Below are 25,079 nucleotides of genomic sequence, written 5' to 3'. Positions count from 1 at the left end.
TTTCTAACACTGCTTCATCTCCAGGATTTTCTATTGAAATATCAAGTATCTGACTTGCATTTTGGTTTCACTTACGTCAAATTTGCTGGGCTTTGCTCTGAATAGCAGTAACTCATTTTTATGCTGGCAGGAAACAGCAGGGGAAATGTCTACTCACTGTCCCCAGCTGCAAGCACAAGATTGACAGGCTGACCTTGAAAAGAGTTGGGCGGCTGTAAACTGAAACATGTTGCAACACGTCCCGCTATGATTACTCCTCCTTGGCTTTCACAAACCACAACAGAAAGCAGGATCACTATTTCATAATCACACCTGGAAACCTGACACCTGCTGACACCTTTCTACTGTTTATTTCCAATGTCTCACTTTTCCACTCTTCTAAAGGACCTAGTGTCATATGAAAGCCTGGCACTTTCACTATGGACCCAGAGCTGGAGATGACTGATAAAAATGCTAATTAAAACCCATCTGAGTTCCAATCTCTACATAATGCTCACTATTTAAAGGACTCCATTCAAAGAAGTGCCTGTTTCCCCCTACCCTTTGTTTCCTCTGTCTACACTACTTCCTTCTCTTTGACAAAACTCATCCCATCCCAATTCCATGGTGTCTCTCAGTGGCTGCAGGCAGAGGAGGGAGGATTGGCAAGGGTCCTCTGAGAGCTGGAATAAACCCCACCCACCCATGGGCTCTCCCTTGTCAGCATGCTTGGTTCCTGTAAAACCATTCCAGGGATTCAACTGGGAACCAGGCTTCTGTCACTAAGCAGCTGTGTGACTGTTGGCAAAATCCCTTTGTTGTTCTGGTTCTGTATTACTTTACCTATAAAATAAAGGAACCAGCCTTGTGATCTGTGGGGTTTTATGTTTAGATGTAACATTCTGATTCTGTTAAAATGATGTGTCTCGCTAGGACTCAAGCTGTTCCTTCTTACATAGGCTGTGTTCAAGGTTTGGGTACAAAACACCTGGTATCCTTGCTATGGATGAAACCTTCTGTGGGTGTTCAGAGATGTGTCAGATGCTGAAAGCAATAAAGAGAGAAAATCTGAAAAAGTTGAGCCTCATCTCTCCAACAAGTACACAGACCTATAATCTAGTACCCTGGAAGGTTCCTTATACAGGAACAAAGTTTTCAAGTGAGTATGTACAGAGAAATTAGAGTCTCACTCGCAGCTCAGCCATCTCATGCTCTCATAGGCAGTTAGCATCTTAAGACAGCTGGATACTGAACAGCATAAAACCATCTAGGCCTCTGAGGAGGTACGGCTGACCCAAGCCTTCAGAGGGACTTCTCGTTGTATGGAAAGTGCAAGTACCAGCAGCCGTGACCTAAATTCCTATAGAGCCACACAAGTCACATGAAGGAGTGAACATCCCCAACTATAACGCCTTGGGAGTGGGGAACAAGACCAAGCCAGACAGCATCTGCCTATCTGTAAGGCAGCTCAATTCAATTCTTTCAAAAATAATCCCAGTGAAATAAAACCCACCTGGAGACCAGAACCAGCCCTCCTGGTACCAGTTAATAACCTCTAGCTTTACTGGTACTTTGGTCCTCTGGATTTCTTTGCTGACACTTCAGCAGAAGCAAAACTCCTTGTTAACTCTGATAAGCTGTTGATGGGAGGTGTGTGTGGACGGATGCATTTCTCCAAAAAATAATGCAAAAGATTCCATTTATTTGGTGACCCAAATCTCTATTTGTTAAGAATAAAGTTGTATTATTTATTAAAAAATAATAATAAATATACCTTTTTCAGGGGCTAGTAACAGCATCCACTTCATAGGGTTTAGTGAGGACTGGAAAAAGATAATCATTTAAGATGCTAAACACAGCATCTTGTGCATAAATACTAACAAACAACGTGTCATTATTACTATTAGGAAATTGAATTTGGCAATTGAATAAAAACTACATTCTTCCATAAAACCTCAAAGAGGGGTCAGGGTTGTGGCTCAGTGGTAGAGCACTTGCCTAGCATGCATGAGACACAGGGTTCGATCCCTAGCACCACATAAAAATAAACAAATAAAATAAATAAAGGTATTGTGTCCATCTACAACTAAAAAAAAAATCTCAAAGAATCAGAATATCCTCAGGCTAGGGAGGGTAGAGGGTCTTGGAATCTGTGCTTTCCAGACTCTGCTGCTCTCAGACACTGAGTCCCTTTGATGTGTGGATACAGTGCATCTGTCCCCTTCCCCCTCCCTCCCCACCCACTTAATGTCCCAACACTGATATTTCCAGGGAAAAGGTAGAGCAGAGGATTCTAAAGAATCTACTCCTTTGTCTTCCCTACCCCAAGATATTTTTAAAACCCATTTTTTAAAATCAGGATTTTTATTCCCAGTCCCACCCATTATAGTGATAACCCTACAAATCTTAAGAGTGCTCTATAGTGGATGCCATTCAAAAATTCATAAAGCATAGCTTGCATGCTTTGACATGACATCTCTTCCCACAGCTTCTGTTTGTTTTTCTCTCTCTCTCCACCCATTCCTTAAAGGTAAACACTGCAGTGTGGCATCACCACTATTCTACTCAGCCTTTGAAAAAACTCATTTAAGAATTTTAATCCATGCACTATTCCAAACATTTCATATTTCATGTGTTGAATGTTGAAAATGTTTTTCAGTTTTACAGTGTCATAGTAATAAAGAAGCATTTGGAATGAATTAATGATTATATCTGTGATAGCCAAGGAGCTGCTGGCCATGGTGGTACCTGCCTATAATCACAGACTTAGGAAGTTAAGGCAGGAGGATCACAAATTCAAGACCAGCCTCAGTAACTTAGCGAGACCCTGTTCCAAATAATAGACCATTAAATAACACATTAAGCATATCATTAAAATATGCAATAATAAAATTATCACCTTAAAGGCAAAGGTTTCTTTGATGTATACTCTACCCATTTTTTTTTAAATAAACTTAGCTTTATTGATGGGTAAAGCACAGAGAAGCATTCTTGCTTTACAAAGAGTGCAAATCAAACATTTCAGATGCATTACTGAATGCTAACAATACATGAAAATTCCCTTTGAAATATGAATGAGGGTTAGATCCACCCATCCTAAGAACAAATCACAAGGCCACAACAAGAAAAAGCAGAGGCAAATAAGTGTGGGGAGCAGGGGGCTGCCCTTGGCTGGCTACTTAATGTGCAGAGTTCAGGGCAAAACGAAAGTGTAGGACCTGTCATTCAAAAATAAGAATTTTAAGATGGTGACAATGGAGAACTAAAACACTTTGGGGTCCATTCTGAGAACCAGGCCATGTACAACAAACTGCAAAGGTCTCAGACCCACAATGCTGGCCCTGGTCCTGGGAAACCCCTGCCCGGCTCCCAGGGCTTCACCAAAGCAGAGACAGACCCTTCTCCAGGATGAGAACAGGGTCAGTAATGGAAGTTTTAAGGACAAATGCAAATACATCTTCAATAAATCAAAAACATGGAATTGAAGTAAAAGCTGCTTGAAGACACAGCTCTTTGGTGGCAGGAGTGGGGAGCACTGTGATCTGTTTATTTTAAAATTCCCATTGAGTAGCAAAATATCTACCACAGAAGGTATTTAGTAGAGGTTGAAATAAAAAGGAATGCAAATGGTAAATAACCTTTTAATCAATATTTTAATGTTCTTTGGGGAAAGTAATTCTTCTCTGAGGTCCCTCTGTTTATTATAGACAGGCATTTCCTCTCTTCTCTCATCATACATAACATTAACTGTACAGAGTGTTTGAGATTAGATCTCAGTATCAACTGCATCTTAAAATATCTAAAGCGCCTGGCCCAGACAACGCTGCTCTCAGTAGCCAGCGGAGAACAAGTTCCCATTCACCAGCTCAGGCTGCCAGGAGGGGGTTTGCCATTCTCAGCAAATTATATTATCCACAGGGAATTCATGCTGAATCTTAAGTCTGACTTGAAGGGAGTCCCTATTTCCAAGCCCACGGGTAAACTTTAAATATTCCATTAAAATGACATTTCAAAATAATAAAGGAACCGGAGGAACAAAATAAAGGGTGTTGTAAAAGGAAATGGAAACATTACCATAATTAGGGCTTTGAAAATAGACACTCTGAGCCCTTGTTGAAGACTAACTCCTCTGCATCAGCACACAAGGCAGACTGCAAAAGTCTAAGGGGAAAAGCAGTGGTATTTATAACAATAGAAAGGTAAAGAAAGCTTTTCTAAGGTCATTGGAACTGCTTCCTGAAACCTAGTTAAAAAAAATATATATATATATATATATATATACCAAATACCATTTCATCTTTCATGGGATGCAGGGCTTTACCTGGCTTTGCCATCAATATGCCACAGGCTTAAACGTGTAAGTGCAAGAAAAGGGCCCCTCCTTATCACAGTCTAAAAATGCAATCACCTAACTCCTTTGTCACTCACTATCACCAAAAAATGCACTCACACTCATTATGGCACGTAAACAGCACAGCTTTAAATGTGGGCATTTATTCCAGTTGGTTGAAAGACAACTTGTCCAGTCAGCTCTTCCCAGGTAAGAACCACGTCTAACATTCAAGAATGCCCCATACAAGCCCACACAGAGATTAAGCATTTTAAAGATTCTCAGGTAATAACTGCCAGGCAGTATTGCCTAGCAGACAAGACTACAGCCTCATAGTCCAATACTCTGAAGCAGTTGGAGATGTACGGAAGAGTGATCCTAAGAGCAGGGCAGGCCCTCGGTGGCTGAGAAGCTCAGAAAACACAGAGGAAGCACCCGGAGATGGAGAGTAACTGGCACAGGTCCCGTAGCCCTGGGGCTTCCTCCAGTTTACAACAGTGTACTCAGACTGTCCTAGGCAAGGGGAGAAACTGTGTTGGCTTCCGCAGTAGTGGCACTATGTAAATTCCGTAGAGGGCTCATCATCCCTAACAGGATGGACAGTCCCAACCCAACAGGCAAGTTAGCAACATGTCCTGGAAAAGGAAGAAATGTTATGTGAGCTCATTAGGACAATTAGAAGCTCCTTTGCACTAGGCAAACATACCATTCATCAGTGCATAGTATAAAGATAAATATGTTTTGGTAGAGAAAAATTTTAGAAGCCATGCACGCACTCAGCAACAGAAACTCTACAGCCTAAATTCATTCTTTAAAAATTCCTTTTTTTTTTTTAAATTGTTCTCCTTAGTACTGAAAAAACTAGAGAGAGACTTCCTCACTTGATGAAGACTTGGAAAAATCCCAGACCTAAACTAAAAGCAATGATTGTGGCCAGCAGTTTTCTGGCTTCCCTTTGCAATTGTTAAGTATCCTTCTGTTTGACTAAGAATTTCTCCACCTCTTACAAACCATTTTTTTTCTTCTTCTTCTTCTTTTTGGGTCCAGAAAAATCTGAAAACCATGTGTTTATAATGAGCCTGTTGCTACGCAGATCATTCAAACACATTACAAAAATCTTTCCTTTGAGTCAGGAGGGCATAATGGGGGGGTGGGGAATGAACTGTAGCAAAAGTCCCTTTGCTGATCAGAAAATCTGGCAAAAAGAAATAAGAGAAGCAAAGCAAAATGGAAAAAATTATGGTGGTCCCCCATCCCTTGAGTCATCTGAACCAAAGGGGGAAAACTAACATTTTTAAAGCCCCAAAGTAATATATCTTAGTGAAGTTAACAAAACTCAGTGGTTCTTAATCTCTTTAATTCCTATGGTTTCGTGACTCATCCCCATCTGTCCGCTAGTATGTTCTTTTTGCCAGTTTTTTCACACTTCTGAATAATGTCCAAATTTCTCTGTTCCCACATTGATATGTACTCCTATGTGTATTCTCCTTCTGATATCTCTTGTCTTCTCATTCAGTTGTCAGCTTAAGGTAAGGTCTGACTTGACGATTTCTTCTCCAACATGATCATGGATGTTGGCAGGCTTCCCTTGCCGTAAAAAGATCTATTCCCCAACGGTCACATCCAGAGGATGAGATGAGACATACGGAGACAAATTAGTGTCAAAAAGGCAATGCCTCCCAATTTTCTAATTCAAAATGATTTGGAGTTGATAATTTTAATAAAGTCAACCACCTTATCAGACAGTTTGCAATCGACATCATTCTCAAATTTTTGTTGTGTTGTTCTGAACACCCTATTTGAAACAGAGAACTCTTGAACTTCCTCATTCTGAGGATTAAAAAGTATTACCCTGGCCCAGCAGCAGAGCATTACCTAGCATTGCCTAGGTATATTAATTAATGTATTTATACATATACATATATATGTATGTGTATGTATATAATAATTTATACATACATATGTATAATACATAATACACATGCATATACACACATATCATCTGACTTTTGTTTCTATAAATTGTAACTACTTCTGTAGAACCTATGGAGAAACAATGTACCTGCTTCTCCCCAGTATAATCAAACTGTGTAAAATTCTTTTTCCTTTTTAGATCATTTACTTGTTTCTGAGGCAGGCAGGTGGCTGACTCTGGCCAGGCAGGATCCACAGAGACCCTGGCTTAGTTGCTGATAGCATGTTAACCTATAAATTTTCACAGGTGGGACCATCTGGGGACAAGAAGTGAAATAAATACTTTAAAAAAATCTTTTACCCCCATATGTCTTGAGATTATACACACCCATGTACACATGCACACACACGTGTGTGTGTGTTTAGGTTCACATACACACCAAAACCCCAGAGTATTAACCCTAGATTCTCTGCCCCTATTCATAGGGGAAAAAAAAAAAAAAAAAAGGCTGGTCATGACTAATGCTATAGAACCTGTTTTACTCCTAAACAGAAGTAACCAAACCAAGTCAAACATGTGTGGCTGGAAACAAGTTTGGTTGGCTCCAGACAAAGGCTTATTTTTTAAGCACAGATGGCTGAATCCTTGCCTCCTCCAATAGGTTGCCCATTGCCTGCCAATCAAAGGCAGATTTTTATTTCTAATCTATGCAAATATCTTACTCGGAGGGACGGACATCACAAAGACTAACTGTTTTGTGTCAGACACAGCGGATCCCAGGTGCTCTGGGAGATGCCAGACCCCATCTCCACCTGGGATGACAGGGGACCAAGGGCTAGAGAGTTAGTCATTAACCAGCTCCTAATGAATATTGTTGGGGCCTCCTATGAAACATGCCACTGGAATCCAGCCCCACCTCCCTGCTTCCCCTGGGCTACTCTGCCTGGAAGGCAGTTTCAGCAATTCAGTTTAGACCTTAGATGCTTCTAAAACTCTGATTTTCAAAGGCTCCTACTGACTGTTAATAGATTCTTCACCTTGAGTGTAGCTCATTTATTCATGTCTAACACTAAACCCAGAAAACTTCAGCATTTAAAACATGTTATTGTGTTCAAACCAGCTCTCCTTTATACTCTAGTCCACGTCCCTACAACTCATGACAAGACTCACGGAATCACACCTGGGTCCTTGTTGGTGGCCCTCAGCAACCCAAGCACAACAATTCTCTTTTTTTTTTCTTTTTTCCTCCTGTTATCAACTTTCCTTTCTTTACTTTCTTTACTTACAACACTCTTTTCTCTTATTTCTCCACCTCCTGGGCTTAAGTCTTTCACTTGCTATGACACCCCTTGGCACATTCCATTTTTGGGCCCCTTGAGACAAAAAAATATAATTTTTTTTTGGAATGCTAAAAACAAACACAGACACTCCTTGATGCTAACCCAACTCCTAACTTTAAACATCATTTGCCCAAAAAAGCAGATTATGCCTGAAATCTCCACAGTTTACTTCCAAAGTTTAAGTCTGAAAATGTCTTTCAAAACTTTTTTCTTCGTTTCTTACATGACAGTAAGAGTTTATTTCAAAATCCTGTATTGGAAAACACTTCTTTCCCCCCTTATTAACCTTTATCTAAAATGGACCAGACTAGCTGAGCAGAAAGAAATTCTAAAGCAAAAGGAAAGAAGTTCTTTCTAACCAATAGCCACCTCCCAAACTTCTTATTCTACAACTCAAACCTTGAAATCCAAACACTTTTTGTTTCAGTTTATAAATGCAAATATTATTGACAGTCTGTTCAAATGATGCAGCTTTAAGTTTACTTTCTGAGAAAATCTAAGACTACAGAGAGTTTTAGAGGTTAACTCATCCACCTAGTCCCAGGTTTGAACACATGAGGTGTCCTATTTCTTTTTATCTCCTCCTGATTTCCAGCCCTAGGCATTCCAATTCAAACTTCTGCTAAAGCTCCAGAATCCATATTTATCATAAATGATCCACATAATTATAAAATAGCAGGCCCTGGTCCGAGAACCGCTGATCCATTCCAACATCCTACACAATATAGTGGCCTCCTCAATAAGACACACACAGGCCATCTAGGCTGCAATATTCCCAGAGATCTCATTCTTTTGTAAGTCTTGTTTCACTTTTATATGGCTTCAGTATTAGAAACTGTGTTCTTATATAGGACCAAATAGCCAAAGTCTTTCAATTCCTTGAACTTCACCTTGTCGGCTCTAATTTTGTGCTCCTGAGTTAACAGAATACCCCCTAGAGAGAGACAAGTCTTTAAATACCTAAAGGCAGCTACTGTGCCCTTGTAAGTCTTCATTTTTCTAAGTTAAGTCAACTCTTTTTCTTTAACTTCACAAAGCACAATTTCTGAGTCCTGCACCATTTCAACTACTCTTCCTCCACATCAGACATTACAGAATAAGTCTCTCCATAGTAACAAAACTTCATTTTTCTTACAATATTTTTTTTTCAATGTGCACTAATTTGTAGTATTTTGCCCTTGTCACTTGGCTTGAATTTAGTGATCCAAGAGCTGAGTTTCAGCAAGTACTTATTATCCTAATGCTGTGTGCCTAGCACTGTGTTAAGTACCCAAGCAGGATTCTAAACAGCAGAAACTGCTTCATTGGAGGAGGTGGTCATTTCTTATACAAGAAGGACTTGATGAAATAACTTGAAAACAAGTGCAAAGTGCTTCAAATGATTATCATGATAATGGATAAATTGCTGCATACTTGATTTTCTGAGTCAGACTGTGAGTTAACCCATGGCCTCTATTTTCAGACACAACACCTATTTAACACCAGCATGCTTTTGGTTTTTTCGTTTTGGCTTTTTGGTACCAGAGATTGAACTCAAGCGTACTTAACCACTAAGCCCTTTGTTATATTTTATCTGGAGACAGCATATCACTGAATTGCGTAGGGCCTCCCTAAGTTTTTGATTTAAAAAAAAAGAGACTATCGGGGGCGAGGATTGTGGCTCAACGGTAGAGCACTCTCCTTGCACAATGAGATCCTGGGTTCAATCCTCAGCACCATATAAAAATGAATAAATAAATAAAATAAAGGTATTGTGTCCATCTACAATTAAAAAAACATTTTTTAAAAAAGAGACTATCAAAAACATATATAAAAATTTCAAGTGCACCCTTATTTCAAAACTTTAAAATCTACCAAACTATGTAAGTGAAAAGTAGCAGAATACTGTGCCTTCCTATAAGTATGTCACTTATTGGTTTAGCTTCCGAAGCACTCTGAATGCCAAGGTGAAATGCAGCACATTAGAGATGCAGCTCAGTGGTGGAGTGCTGGCCTAGCACATGTGAGGCCCTGGTTCAATTTCCAGCACTACAGAGAAAGGTGGGGTGGGGGAAGTAGAGGGTTTATTGGATTCCCTTTCCTGCTGGAAATATTCATTTGCTAAGGAGTCTCCCGAGGCATTTTCATGGAAAATTCTTACTAGTAAATAAATCTTACTATATCAACAAAAATGTATTTGTTTTATTGACAGAATTATAAATTACCAGAACTTTATGAACTCTTACAAATATCTCAATTTACAAATAAGAGGGGGAAATATCAAGTGATTCAAGATGGAAATGGTTTCTCCAAGGTACAGCAGAATAGGGCCAATATCCAGAGCTTCTCTCTACTGTTTACTTCCTGTCCCCTCTTATTTAACCCATTAAGTTCCAAGTTTTCCATTTTGCAGCTATTCCATGAAATTGACATAGGTGCATTAAAATAGGTTGAAAATCATGATCTAGAGCTTATGTATTTTATATACATTTTCATATATATGTGTGTGTAGGTGTATATGCATATAGATAAATTAGAGGATGTGAAGTGAATATCTATCTATTAGTTTTCTCAAAGGAACAGAACTATATAAACATAATATTTATTTTCAAAGTTATCATAAGTGGCATATTTGTTGCTCAATTTAAGTTTTAATACATATGCCATGTCTAGAATGATGGGATCTAATGGGTTAACCCAGAACAATCAAAACTCTCTCAACATTTCCTCCTTAATTTTACATCCATCTTTAGTTACCTTCCTAATCTCCAAATCCAAAGCCTGATAAATTATAAATTCCACCATCCCCCGTCAAATTCTTCTGTGCTGCTTGACACAATATTCTGCCTGGCTCAAAATCACTGCTGCCTTACCACTGTTACAGGGAACCACTGGGGTTAGCCAGATGGATTCAACCATGCAGAGAGTACTTGCTTAGCAGATGTGAGGCCCTGGTTCAATCTACAGCTGCAAAGCTACAGGTCAACACTGTCCAACTGCCCCACCCTCTCTGCCACTATACACACCACTACATCAACCAGCTCATCTGCTTCATCAAGAGTATCACAGTTATTTCATACCCTTGTATGGGGAGAGGGGGCGTGCACCTACCTTGTGGCCTCTTGCTGAAGCCATGACACGTTTGGCACATAGAACATGACTCCGAAGAAAAGCAGAGGCTCATTAGCGAATTTGTCCAGATGTTTCTTCAGCGGTTTCTCCAGCTCCACCCATCGTGCTTGCTGGCTCTTGCTGAGAAACCAAAGGCCAAAGTAGTGCGTCTAGATAAAAGGGTATAAAACTGCATCAGTTCATGTTTTCCACATGCATCCTGAGATCACACAAAACACAAGATTGCAGTTTCTGCATCATTTTCAGTTCCTCAACTTATACACAAGGATCCAGCTTCGATTTTCTAGGTTTGGAACAAATTAAAGGCAATCATATCCACAGAATACTGTAACTGACACTGATCATCCAGATGCAGCATCCTACCCAGTGTGGCCTTTTGTAAATGTTGGTCCCTATCCAACTGTATTAGGAAAGACAGTGCTGACCCCCCTTTTTTTTTTTCTAGGAGCTAAAGGCTGGTTTTCCTGTGTGTCTTCCCAATGCCTGGTGATTGCATATGGAGCTCGCTGGCAAAGGCTAACATAGTTATTGCACCTGCTACAGAGTAACTTATTACTCAACCCCTAAGATAAAACCTGCCAACTGAAAGCTTCTGCACTGTAGAATGTGTTCCTACAATGCCAGATTTTAACCAAAACTGTAGTCATTCTTTTTGAACTTTAATGAAGTACTTTAAAAGCATCACCCTGTCACTTTATTATTCATGAACTGCAGCATCTCTCTCCAGGTACCAAATGCAGAAAGGGGAAGGCTCTCCTCTCCACAGCTGCCCCAAGAGCCCCTGATGGCTGTTCTTGGCAGACTGGTGGGATTTGACAGATGAAAGTGAGATTTTTCACCCTTAGACCCTTAGCCTCAACTGGTTTAGTTTTGAACAACATGCTCAATGATTAAAACAGGTACTTTTATGCACCCAATCCTGTCTTTATATTAATTCATGCTAGGATTTCAGGATTAGCACAATAATCACCAAAAAACAGAACACTGCTTTTGAAGATTCTTTTATATTTCAATTATAGCCTACGACCATTTACAGCAGCACACCTGGAAATCTGCCTTCAAAAGAATGTTTTCATTACAAGGTTTAATTTCCAAAGGCATTCTTACACTGATGCTCCTGCTCCAGCTGGCTGTCCCCTCAATTTACCAAAGATCAATCTCTGCCATGACCCTACCAAAATCTCTAATGAAACTCTGACTCTGATTTTCCTAGGAAACCAGATGTCCCCTGCCTACACAAAGCTGCAAACCCAGGTGCTTTTAAAGGACATTTTAAAATGGATTTACTTTCAGATGGGCACAATGATTTCATCAGCCTTCTTCCATGATATTCCAAAGAGCAAGTTCAGAATCAGAAATCTATCCATTTCTCAAGTGACAAAAATGCCAACAATCAGAGTCCCAGTCATATTTTTATCAACTTAGGCACACTTGAGTGAATTCTGACCCTATTATTCATTTCCTAGCTTCAGTGAGTCCATCAGGTGTTCCAACACAAGCTCAGGCTCACGTAGAGGAAATGAAATGCCGCTAAAGAGCAAAAAACAGGCTTTGAAGCCAATTCATTTCCCAGCTTTTGCACCGTTCATATAGTAACTTTGTGCAAGTCACTGGGCGCCTCCCTCCACCCTAGCCCCCACAAGACTCTGAGCTTTCTCACTTGTAAATGGGAATAACTAGGATTGTTGTAAGGAGTGGACTTCAGATAATGCTTGCCACCCAGGTGCATGGCACGTGGTAAGTACTTCATAAACACTGCCTTCTGTGGCTGCTGGCTCTGCTACTCCCGCTGTTACCACCACCATCACCAGTAAACGGTGTGAACTCAAAGGGATTTTGGGACCCCCAAACTCTTCTTCATCTTCTTCTCTTTTGCTTTCTATCCATGAGGGACATGGTTTTGCTCTTCCAGGCACCTCCACCCTGAAATGTTGCCTTCAAAGGCCTAAAGCAACAGGGCCAACCAACCATGAACTGGTACCGTGACACCATAAGCCAGAATAAACTCTTTCTCTTTATAAGTCAATTATCTCAGGTATTTTTATTACAATAACAGAAAGCTAACACAGAATTAGAAAACAGAGATCATTCTGGAAGTAATGAGAAAAGTAGACAAAAGTAGAAACTGGACCTAAGGAGTACAAGGGAAAAAATAACAACAAAGCAGTGTGACTCCCCTAAATTAGTCTTTAAAAATCTCAGTATAGGCATTTAGGGACACTCGAACATCAGTCTGATGATATTCTTGGGGATCTATGATAAAGACTTAGGCTAGCCTCCAATAAGGTAACTTGGGTCGTTAATTCAGCAAACTTGTTTGATAAAGGTCAAAGGCATTTCTGCATTATTCTGAATCCCTTTGTGGAGGATAGTGCCATATAAGGGTCTCCCACTACATTTTGGATGACTAGGAATGTTTACATATAATAAATGAGGTAATGTACATAAACTGTAACATGCTATGCAATAATTAGAGTTGGAAAAGAGCCCTTTTATAAGCATGGGTGGAGGAAGGGAGGGCAAGCTTCACATTGCTTAATACAGTAACCATGATTTATGATCTTTCACTAAAAGTAGTTTTGACATTTGGCGGGTATTTTTATGGTCCTTACCTCATTCTAATTGTAATATTTCCTCAAATTGGTAACATTCAAATTATAAAGGGTCACAGGAACCACATAAACATTTGACAACTGATTTTACAAAACAAAACAAAATATTATTGCTCCTATGACTTAAAGGTTAATGTTTCAAATTTCCTCTTTTTCATTCCCACCCATTCAAATCATGAAACCAGATCTGAATGCTTGCAAAACACATCCAAAGAATATTCTATGGAGTGCACACATCTGCACATGCACATGAAGAAGTACATGCTCCTGCACACCAACACGCACACACCCACATGTAGAAATGAAGAAGTAGAAGAAAACTCAAAGTAAGGTGATAATCTTGAGCCACAGTTAATAATATAGAGTTCCAAATAACAATGCAAACCACTTCAAGTGGAAAAACCTAATTTATGGCATTTTTTGCTGCTGCTGCTGCTGCTGCTGCTTAAATACAGCATTTTCCAGAGGACGAAGAGTATTTCAGAGTGACTCACTATGCAATTATCCAATGAAATGGTTACATAACTATTCCAGAAATGGGGTTCCCAGTGCAGTGTAGAATTAGGGGAGGCAAGTTATCTGCAGCACACAGTTTACAACTACTCACACCCAGGATATCCTGATTTAAGTGCTGAATTCAGTTATCCAGCAGGAAGGAAAATCCATTTATGAGGTTCCCATCCCTACACTATCTTTTTGATGCTGTGCCCAAAATAACCTTCTCCATTCCCACCACACTTCTGTCCTTCTGCCTCTGGTTACACCCCTACTCTAGAGCAGAAAGATCCTGATTCGAAGCTCTTACAATCCTTTGTTGAATTTCAACATAGCCATGTCTACACAGCGCCTCACAGGAAATGGAATCAGAACCTGAGCCCTCAGTTCAACTCACATGTGCACCAACCAACTTCCTGTGCACTGCCCAAGGGACTATTAATCCCATTGAGCCCAGCTGAGACCACACCAGGCCTGTTCATAACAGACCTGCCAATTTAAACTCTAGCTGCATTTTGTGAACTGGGCTCCACTGCTGAACACTGCCACGTGGGTGAGGAAAATGTAGGAGATGATTCCAAACAGAAACCACCTTCTCCCTAACCAGAAGGATCTCCTCACATTACCTGAGTAAATGCCTGAAACGTCTGTTTCATGTCTAAGGGACCAAAGGTAAGCCAGACCCAGAGGATCCTCATGATACCCTCTGGGCTGGGTAAAAATCCCATTTTCCTCTCTAGTTTTAGAGCCCACAGAGCTGGTGCCCTGAGTTCTGCAATGACTTTACTGCAATGAAAAAAGAAGACCAAAGAACCAATTCCCAGGGAGAGGAACCACATCTCTGAACCAATTACTAAAAACGTACTATGATGAAACAACGTAGGAAAGCCACACTAAAATGTTATTTTTATGTGATAGTTTTGATTTGGTTTGAGGTTTTGTATTTTAACAGAGGAAGCATAAATAGAACAAAAAGTCTGCTGGTTTCTTCAGTGGCAGATTGGTCTATCTTTGACTTTAGCATTAAAATGTCCACTGGTCCGTATTGTGAAAAGATTCTAGGGAATAAAGTTAATTATAAATAGCTTGAGGCAGTGGGTATATTGGAAATCTCCATTCCTTCTGCTCAATTTTGCTGTGAATCTGAAACCGTTCTAAAAAAATAAAGTCGATTGAAAATAGCTTGGAGTCTTTTTGATTTGTTCAATCATTTATGTGTAAAGACATGATATATTTCTGAACATTAACAACTAATAAGATTTTTTTTCTTTTTTGAGGGTTTTGTTTTTCCAGTTTTGTGACCTATGGAATGGCTTTAATATTTAATATTATTTGTAAGGGTAACAGATTCAGGCTTGGCAATTACAAGGGATTAAACTCTTTATCTTAATTAAAGCATTTTGAAGAACTAATCATCCAGAAGCAAAAGTTCAAAACATCTTGCCTTTAGTTGTAACAGGTTGCCAGTCTTACCCAGTATTTCCATTGTCAATTAAGAAACAACGTTGGTGTGCGTCCACATAAAAAGTACAGGAGTTATGTGCAAGCATTAGCAGTTTCACCGTTTCACCGAGGCATGGAAAATATTTCAAAAAGGTGACCATAAGCAGACTCTGAAACAGCACTTCATGCAATTACATTCCAACAGCTTTGGAAAATAAACCACTTTAAACTGTAAGAACCAAATGGTGTGCAATCAACCTCCACTACAGGTAGGTCCGGGACTTCTACAACTGACACAGCTATAATTAACAACTGCGCCATCTTCATTTTCCTAGCCATTATCTCCATGAAAGGACAGAAAAACAAACTGCAGAATCACACAGATATAGGAGGCACTGCTCCCTTGGCATATAAAAAAAGATGAAGTCTTACAGTGGAAGACAGGGGAAGTTATCTCACCTATGGTCTCAACTCCTAGAAAATGGAGTCCAAATGCCAATTCACATTGTAGGTCTGACAGAGAGCTAGTGAGATTTCATATCATAATCTATTTTAAATTTTTTTATTTATATATGACAGTGGAATGCATTACAATTCTAATTACACATATAGAGCACAGTTTTTCATATCTCTGGTTATATACATAACATATTCACAACAATCCGTGTCTTCATACCTATACTTTGGATAATAATGATAATCACATTCCACCATCATTAATAACCTCCTGCACCCTCCCTCTGCCTTATGTAGAGTTCATCTATTACTCCCATGCCCCCTCCCGCTCCCTATCCCACTCTAAATCAGCTTCCTTATATCAGAGAAAACATTCGGCATTTGTTTTTTTGGGATTGGCTAACTTCACTTAGCATTATCTTCTCTAACTCCATCCATTTATCTGCAAATGCCATGATTTTACTCTCTTTTATTGCTGAGTAATATTCCATTGTGTATATATACCACATTTTCTTTATCCATTCATCTACTGAAGGGCATCTAGGTTGGTTCCACAGTTTAGTTATTGTGAATTGTGCTGCTATAAACATTGATGTGGCTGTGTCCCTGTAGTATGCTGTTTTTAAGTCCTTTGGGTACAGACAGAGGAGAGGGATAGCTGGGTCAAATGGTGGTTCCATTCCCAATTTTCCAAGAAATCTCCATACTGCTTTCCATATTGGCTACACCAATTTGCAGTCCCTCCAGCAGTGTACAAGTGTACCTTTTTCCCCACATCCTCAATCAACACTTATTGTTGTTTGTATGCATAATAGTTGCCATTCTGACTGGAGTGAGATGAAATCTTAGAGTGGTTTTGATTTGCATTTCTCTAATAGCTAGTGATGATGAACATTTATTTATTTATTTTTAAATGTTAATTATTTTTAATTTTTTTAATTTATTTTCAATTTTATTTTTTAGTTGTAGTGGACACAATAGCTTTATTTTATTTATCTATTTTTTTATTTTTATGTGCTGCTGAGGATCGAACCCAGTATCTCACACGTACTAGACTCGAGGCAAGCACTCTACCACTGAGCTACAAGCCCAGCCCCTCACATCATAATCTTTATAGAGACAAAAATACAACACGAAATTCTAGCACCAGCAATTTATCCCAACAGTCTATCTACTCTTGGCAGATTCCTAATCAGTGTTGATTATTACAATCCCCTCCAAATGTACAATCATATAGATGTGGTTAAAGAAGTTATGAATACAGCAAGATTCCACCATTATCTGCCAGGGCCAGAGGGAATAAGAGGTTTCAAGGGCTCCCCAAATCACACATAAAGTACCAACTATAAGTAGATTAGTTTGAATCAAACCACACAATTATTCTTAACATAAGTTAACTTTTCTTTGATGATAAGAAATGCATACAAGGATCTTGTGTCTTGATACACTCTAGCCATATGTGGAAATTTCTACTGCTGCTGACAACTGTGGATACATCAGCTTTTAGTAAAGATGAAAATATGAATTTGAAAAAAAGGGGGGGAGGTAGTTAAATTAGAGAATAACTACCTGCCTTATGAAATTATTCTGAATTTGTTGTTTTAGACTCCCTTAAAAGCTAGGATTCTCAGTCTAGCCTTAGGAGAGATAGAAGTGTTATCAAATTCAATATTCTCCAGAGCTCTGGATTTTCCAATAAAATAAACGCTTTCTTCCTCAAATAGGGTAGAGCAATGAGTGAAGAGTATCTGAGATGCCTTTGTTAAATCATTTATCTCTCCCTCTTCCACTTGTTGCTTTTTAAATAGTCAAGATTATCCTTAAAGATATCATTCTATCTTATTTTTACATTTCACTGGAATTCTTGTGGTTGTCTGTCTGTTGTAGCAATGCTGGGGATCAAACCCAGGGCCTTATGCATGCTAAACAAATGCTATACCACTAAGCCACAACCCCAGCCTGGAATTCTCGATATTCATTATTACTATTAACACAGCCATCTTTGCCTTTCTTAGAACAGTACTGATGATATAATGTGAGACTGGGCTTGGTGGCACTCGCCTATAATCTCAGCAGCTCAGGAGGCTGAAGCAGGAGGGTTGCAAATTTTAAGCTAGCCTCAGCAACAGAGCCAGGCCCTAAGCACATTATCAAAACCCTGTTTCTAAAGAAAACAAAAGGACTTGGGGATGGGGCTCATTGGTAAAGCACTCTGGGTTAAATCCTCATTACTAAAAAATTAAATTAAATTTTAAAAAGAAATATAATGTGAGTCACAGATTCATTTTTAAATCATCTTATAGCTACCTTTAAAAAGTACCAAAAGGTGATTAATTTTAACAAATTTTATTTAAAATGATAAATTCAAAATCTCATCTAAACCTGTAATCAACATAACAGTTAATACTGAGATATTTTAACCCTTTTTTTATACTAATTCTTCAAAATCTGACATCAAATTCACACTTAACCATATGTCCATCTAGCCACAACCCAAGTGCTCAGTAGCCACATATAGACCAAACTGAACAGCACAATTTTTAGTAACTATTCAAGGAGTTGAAAGACTCTGCCCTCAGATCATAGGCTCTAATCATTAAATTCATCTAAAAATGGAACAAGCAGATTTTTAGAAGGGTGAGAGAGAAGCCTCTGGAAGCTTTATCACAGAAGCTGGGCAACCTGTGTGGTATCTTGCAAAGGGCATGGCCCTACCGACACGTTTCTCTGTGGCAGGCACTGTGACACTGTGACAACTTTGCAAAACTGACTCATCCCATCAGCTCACAGATGTTGCTACTATTACTATTTTCATTTTACAGATGAGAAAACCAAGGCACCAGGTAATTTAGTAACTATCTAGAATTACACAGCTGCTGAGTGGCAGAGTCAAAATTAGAACTCAGGCAGTCTGGTCCAAGATCACACTTCCAGCCACTACACTCCTGCAGCAGAGGGTGCCTAACAACGGAAAGTAGCTAAGACAATTGACAGTACCATGGCATCCTATGCAAATCTCATTTGTTCCACATCCTCACCATGGTCAGTATGTTCACTTTATTCTCCATTCCAGCTTGTGTGTGTAATGGTAGTAAAATATTGTGAACTACATATGCCACATAAGTCACAAAACAGGTATACACTGTATAAAGGACAATAAACATAGAGTCAGCCCTTGGGATTCGTTCCAGATCTCCTGGGATAATAAAATCTGCAGATACTCAAGCCCCTTTTTATAAAAAGGCATGTAACCTACACACATCCTCCTGTTACACATTAATCCATCTTTAGATTACTCAGAGTGCCAAAGACAATGTAAATGCTATGTAGTGGTTATTGAACAGTTTAGGGAACAAGAAGGGGTAAAAAAGCTGCCTATGTTCAGTACAGAATACTTGTAATATTCTGAATTTTAAAAAACCCTGTGATTAGTTGAATCCACATATGAGGAACCCATGCATACAGAGAAATGACAACATCAAATTTTCAAATATATGATTTAGTTATAAGGCAGCATGATTTTAGGTATTTCTTTCTTAGCCTAGGTTTACAAATTGAGATGGGAGCTCCAGATACAGCACCCTTCTGTAAATAGAACAGCACTATTTTACACATGATATTTCCTAGGATTTTATTTGGGGAAAAGGAAAAGGATTAAACCCATTGATTCAGATATGCTGTAGTTATATTATCTGAATTCTGATTTTATCAGTCCCCTCTCTCAAATCTCTTCCTTAATAGAAACTCATACCTGTAAGTTTTGTCTGACCTTGAAAATGATTGAAAAGATATTTTTTTCCTAAAAAGTTCATTCTTATTACCTCTTGCCAGGATCACTATGGTCTCCACTGGAGTCCCTGTTCCTCCTGTCCCTCCCTTCCAATCCCCATTCTGTTCATCATTGGGTCCTTTTCCTCATACAAAAGTTGATCACATCACACTCCTCCTTGGAGTCCTCTGATGTCTTCACATCTCACAGCAGTATTTCCCCCCACTCCCCAAAGTTTAAGAGTATTTACTAGAAGGTTAAAATAATTGTGAAACATTGTTATGGTTTGGATGTGAGGTGTCCCCCAAAAGCTCACGTGTGAGACAATGCAAGAAGATTCAGAGGAGAAATGACTGGGTTGTGAGAGTCTTAACCCAATCAGTGAACTGAGTGGTAACTGAAGTGGTGGGGTGTGGCTGGAGGAGATGGGAATTGGGGCATGGCTCTGGAACTGGTATCTGGCAAGTGGAGACCTCTCTCTCTGCTTTCTGATCTTCATGTGAGCCGCTTCCCTCGGCCACACTCTTCTGCCATGATGTTCAGCCACACCTTGAGTCCCAAGGAATGGAGCCTGCTGTCTATGGATGGAGACCTCTGAAATTGAGCCCTCAAACTTTTCCTCCTCTACAGTTGTTCTGATGGGGTCTTTTAGTCACAGCAGTAAAAACTAAAACAAACACCTTTTTGGTTTCTTTCTGCAATGCTAGGGGTTGAAGCAGGGCCTTGCACGCGCTAGGCAAGCGCTCTACCACTGAGCTGCACCCCAGCTCTGCCACATTTGTTTGTCTGTCTTCTTGCTGCAGAACTTTGGAGAGTGGTTCCCAAAACATGTTACCAAAACCCTTCTCCTCCACTTCACTCTTCTGGGAACTAGACCTGGAGAGTCACCTGCCTCAGTTTGGACCAGCCTCACAATTTACCAGCACAATGCCTGTATACAGGTCATCCTGAGCTCTAATGTGGGGACAGCACAGACTCACGAGATGTAAGTGAGCTGATAGGTGGAAAGTGCTCCACGCGTACATGGGACATGAAAAGGTGATGACTTCTGAAGTCTTTGTGAGACATTTTAGAAACTGCCCTACAGGATCTAGTTAAAACTCAAGGATCCAGCCTGCCTCACCACACTCCCCGCCTTTCCCTGCCATGACCCCCTCCACACTCACAAACGCAATGGTGAAAATCACCCTCTGCCCTGTCCTAAAAATTCTGTGTTCTTTCCCGCTTCTGCCCTTTGGCATGAACTGTACCCTGGGCTTGGTTTCTCATTCCTCTGCTCCCCTAGTTCCTGGGGGCAGGCACCCTTCACATGCAGCTTCACATCACCCTTCACATGAACCAGACCTGGACCCTCTGAATGCCGTGGGAACCAGCAGCACACCAATACACCTGAAACAGACTTGCTGCTCAGTGTACCGCGCACCTCCAAGCCTTCACACATCTGCCCAAACCCACAGAACATGCAGCTGCAACAGTGAACCCTAATGCAAACTAAGGGCTTTAGGTGATAGTGATGTGAGGACATAAGTTCATTAATATTAACAAACATCTGACTAGCAGGGGTGAGGGGCTATGCATGAGTTGGGATGGGGAGTACAATCTCTGTACCTTCCTCTCAAACCTAAAACTACTCTAAAAGATAGTCTTTAAAATTTTTTGAAGACGCCTGTAATCCCAGCAAGCTTGGGAGGCTGAGACAGGAGGATCACAAGTTCAAAGCCAGCCTTAGCAACTTAGCAATGCACGTAGAACTCAATGAAACCTGTCTCTAAATTAAAATAAATACATTACACACACACACACGAGCTGGGGATGTTGCTCAGTGGCTAAGCCCCCCTGGGTTCAATCCCTGGTACCAAAAAAAAATAAAATAAATAACTCTTTGAAGCCTATTTTACAACTATCTTACAAGATTAACTGGTAAAAGAATTAACATAGATCACAAAGTTTTTAAAAAGTGTTTTAAGTTTACTATACATCCTTTCCTTTATAAATTATTAGCTATTATAAAATTTAGGATACAACTAAACTAGTTCCAATGTCAAGGCCAAATATCCATCATCATCTGGTTTCTAAGGCTTCATCAGGACTAAACACTTTGTTATACTTTAGATTGATTTTCACCTTCTCTTCAAAGCACCATCAGTTCTATTTGGAAAAGGTCAAGGTCTGAGGTACAGACCCTGCACTCTCCCCTGCTACTTGTGCTTTTAGCCGTCCTGCTCCAGGTGTGCGTGTGTAAATGAAGAACAAAGCACCAGCTGACTCCATCTGCCCTTTCACTCAAGAATATTGACAGGACTGATTTACGCAAGGTCAGACCTTCAGTGTTATCTGTCATAGAATGAAAGCACAAAACTCAAAGAGAAAGTGATTTGCTCCAATGTGATGGACTTATTTAGGGCGTGTCAAAATAAAGCCAGTGTTAAATGCAAGGCCCCCTTCGTAATGGGACATCAATCACAGCTCCACACACACTTGACGGGAATCTAACTGCACTTCACCCTTTGTCAAGGCGTAGCTGTGGGATAATCCCAGGCTGCCCTTTGCCCTCTCACTAGGAGCAATGACAGTCTGAGTCAAGTATTTATTACCACGCACATGTCCAGACACCTCACCTTTCTCCTTTCACTCTAGCTCTACCTGGTGACTGGCCAAGATCCCTTCTCAGCCCCCAAGACTGGTAGCTGTTCTTTCACATCCTTGAATCTTTTAAAATCCAATTCTGAGTGCTCAGGATGACCTGCCTCTTTTCTACCTGCTGAATTCCTAAGTATCCTTGGAGTCCCAGTTCAAAGACTGGAGGCTCTGTTCGCCTTTCACTGAGACTTTCTTTCCCAAGCTGCAGTGGGTCAGTGAGTGCACTGCACAACTCTTAAGGAGAACAGTTGCTTTTCAGGCCTGCTCCTAATTTCTGTTTTAGCACAGATAGCATTCAATCTGAATGTTTTTTTATGTGCTACGTTCCCCTACTGTTCTGTGCATGTCTTGAAGACAAAACTGTAGCTTATTTATCTTTGTTTCATCAAGTCCTAAAATAGAACCTGATATAATACAGTGGCTCAATATTTTCTTTCCATGTAAAACTGTTAAGACATTCAAATTTAAACAATATAAATTATTAGATACAGCATTACACATTTTCCACACAAACTTCCAGGATTTACAATAGTCCCAGTAGATAAGCATCATTATTGTCAATCACAGGTGGGAAAATCAATGCCCAGAGAGCTTCAGTAACTTTTCCAAGGATACCCAGCTAGTAAGTGACAGAATAATGCTCTGAACCCAAGTTCAAGACTACAAAGCCTATTGGGAACAGTGGTACACACCTGTAATCCCAGCAACCCAGGAGACTGAGGTAGAGGATCACAAAGTTTAAGACCCATAAGGCAAGTTAGCAAGACCCTCAAAAACTGAGTGAGAACTTGACTCAAAATGAAAAAAAAAAAAAACAACCCAAAAACCTGGGGCTGTAGCTCAGGTAAAGCACCTCTGGGTTCCATCTCCAGCACCCCCTCCCAAAAAAAGCACTACAAGCCTGTGCTTATAGCTACTTAGCCACATGCTATCAATGCCTACAAATAATACACAGTTAGCATGAGTGACTTAAAGTCCTCAAAAGTAAAAGCACTTCATGTCTTTTAATGTGCTATAATTGAATTTCTTCCAAGAATTTAGAGCCTACTGCCCAACTATTCAGCAATATCAGGGTTTTTCCTTTATGCCTGTGCTTGCGTGTGTGTATGTGTGTGTGTGTTCGTTCAAAACCCTAATGTGCTACCCACCATCAAGGCAGGACATTTCACATGTGGCCTCTATTGTGTCGCCTCCCCTTCTCTGGTCTAGAACAGGCTTCTGCACTGCAAAGCAAACCTCAAAGGACGGATGACCACTGCATCCAAAGTCTCAACACAAAGAACAGCAGGAGACAGAGGGTTCAGATGGACCAGTCTCCCAGGGAACAGCACAGGGGTGGACAGGGGAGGGGAGGACTCTTTGGCACGGGGCCTTTGTGCAGAGGGAAAGAAACCGCATATGCTCACTCCCAACAGTGACCATCACCTCCTCTGTCACCTACAGTCCTGGGCAGTGCTATCACCTGGACCCCACAAGAGCCTCAGATGATTGCAAAGCATTTTCTGATGCTCAGGACCTTGCACCTTGGGGCCTGCAGCAGTCAACATTGACCGCCATCCAGCCCGCCCCCTTTGCCCACCCCCTCCGCCCACCCACCAGCCAGGATACCAGGCTGTCGAGACCCAGACATACAGGTCTGTGCCTCTTGTCCTGAATGTCTGTAAGTGTAAGCCCGAGAAAAGCAAGGCTGGCTGGTCATGAACAACACAGAGCCCCTATGCTGCCCCAGTTCTCTTCTAAAGAGTGACGACGTGACCTTCTAAATGCTCATCCCTCGGGATGCCTGAAGTCCAAGCAGTCTCACAGATGGTATGAAAAAACTCAGGTCAGTGAGGATCTTAAGAGGAACAAATCCTCCTTTTACGATCCCTCCCCAAAGTCTCACTGGTCACGCTCACTTTAAATGCTTTTTCTCTTCTTCAAGAGGAAAATATAGAAACAAACAAACAGAAGAGCAGCTGCACCCATTCTGAATGTGGGCGTTTTCTCCTTGATCTGTGTCGGAGATGCCAAGATACCAACTACCCACTCGTTGTTTCAAAGTAAGAAAATGACTTTGGTGGGGAGAGTCTCACATTTTTACCTCCCAGAAAACCTCCTTTCTGGTGGGAACAACTGGGATCTGCCACCCTGTGCCAGCTCCAGGCAGGGTCCCTGTTCCGCCAACTTGGCTCAGGTCTGACCCACTGAAGTCTGAGATCGCTCTCATGCTAAGAAGAGCAGGATCTCATGAACACAGCACTTGGGCTAAAGGGCATGGCAGGTGCCAAGAAACAGCTGGCTGGGTCCACTAGGGATTTCTTCCTCCTATGCCCACCCGACACATGGGCACGGTGTCCACACACACTCGCTTACCTCCCGCAACTCCAGCCTCTGGGCCACAGCCTCCAGGCACTCTTGCCCCGTGCTTTCCACAGACAGTGTGCATTCAATAACATTGCTGTCCAACAGGCGGATCCGAGTGACGAAGCAGTTCTTGCTCAGGACGTTGTAGCGCCGTGTCCGGCGGAGCTTCAGACCAAAAGGCATGGCTCTGTGGCCCTCCGACGCCGCCTTCCTGTCCTGGCGCACACGCCCCTGAGATGGCCTTAGCAGTTTTGTGACCAAGTGATCACACTACCCCCTGTGCTCCTGCAGTTATAGAAAGCGGTGTCCATGCCCAGCGTGGCCTTCTGGAAGACAGCTGCAGAAAGAAAAGAAAGAGCCTGGTCATGTGCTGGAAGGGAAGTCTCAATAGTGTGGTACATACTACACACACACACACACACACACACACACAGAGGCAGGTGAACAGCCAGGTCCCAGCACCAGGAACTCTAAGCTCCTGAGGGTTTTGGTGGAGGCCATGTGCTCTCCCCTATTTTATGAGGCTTCTATGATAAAAGCCACTTCAAGCTGAAGATGTAGAGTTCAGACCAACTCAACAGTGTTCACTGCAAGGCCAGAATTCAAACCAGCGTCCGTGCAACTTCAACTCACATGCTTTTCC

The 25,079-nt window shown here is 40.9% G+C and overlaps 1 protein-coding gene across 5 annotated transcripts in view; it reads right to left on the bottom strand.

Annotated features, from left to right (window-relative positions):
* The window catches only part of Ptpn14 (protein tyrosine phosphatase non-receptor type 14), a 175,275-nt gene that overhangs the window by 79,144 nt on the left and 71,052 nt on the right, over positions 1-25,079 (bottom strand). For all 5 annotated transcript variants that reach the window (XM_015483646.2, XM_048809391.1, XM_048809392.1 and 2 more), the window contains exons 2-3: positions 24,446-24,773; positions 10,655-10,824 (exon numbers count right to left, since the gene is read on the bottom strand). In XM_015483646.2, the coding sequence (XP_015339132.1) occupies positions 10,655-10,824; positions 24,446-24,619 (344 nt within the window). In that variant the 5' untranslated portion in view covers positions 24,620-24,773. The remainder of the gene's footprint in view (positions 1-10,654; positions 10,825-24,445; positions 24,774-25,079) is intronic.

This window comes from Marmota marmota, unplaced genomic scaffold (assembly GCF_001458135.2).
Source record: "Marmota marmota marmota unplaced genomic scaffold, marMar, whole genome shotgun sequence".
Classification (NCBI taxonomy): domain Eukaryota; kingdom Metazoa; phylum Chordata; class Mammalia; order Rodentia; family Sciuridae; genus Marmota; species Marmota marmota.
Note: the sequence above shows the minus strand (reverse complement) of the source record. Positions and strands in the feature narration are given on the sequence as shown.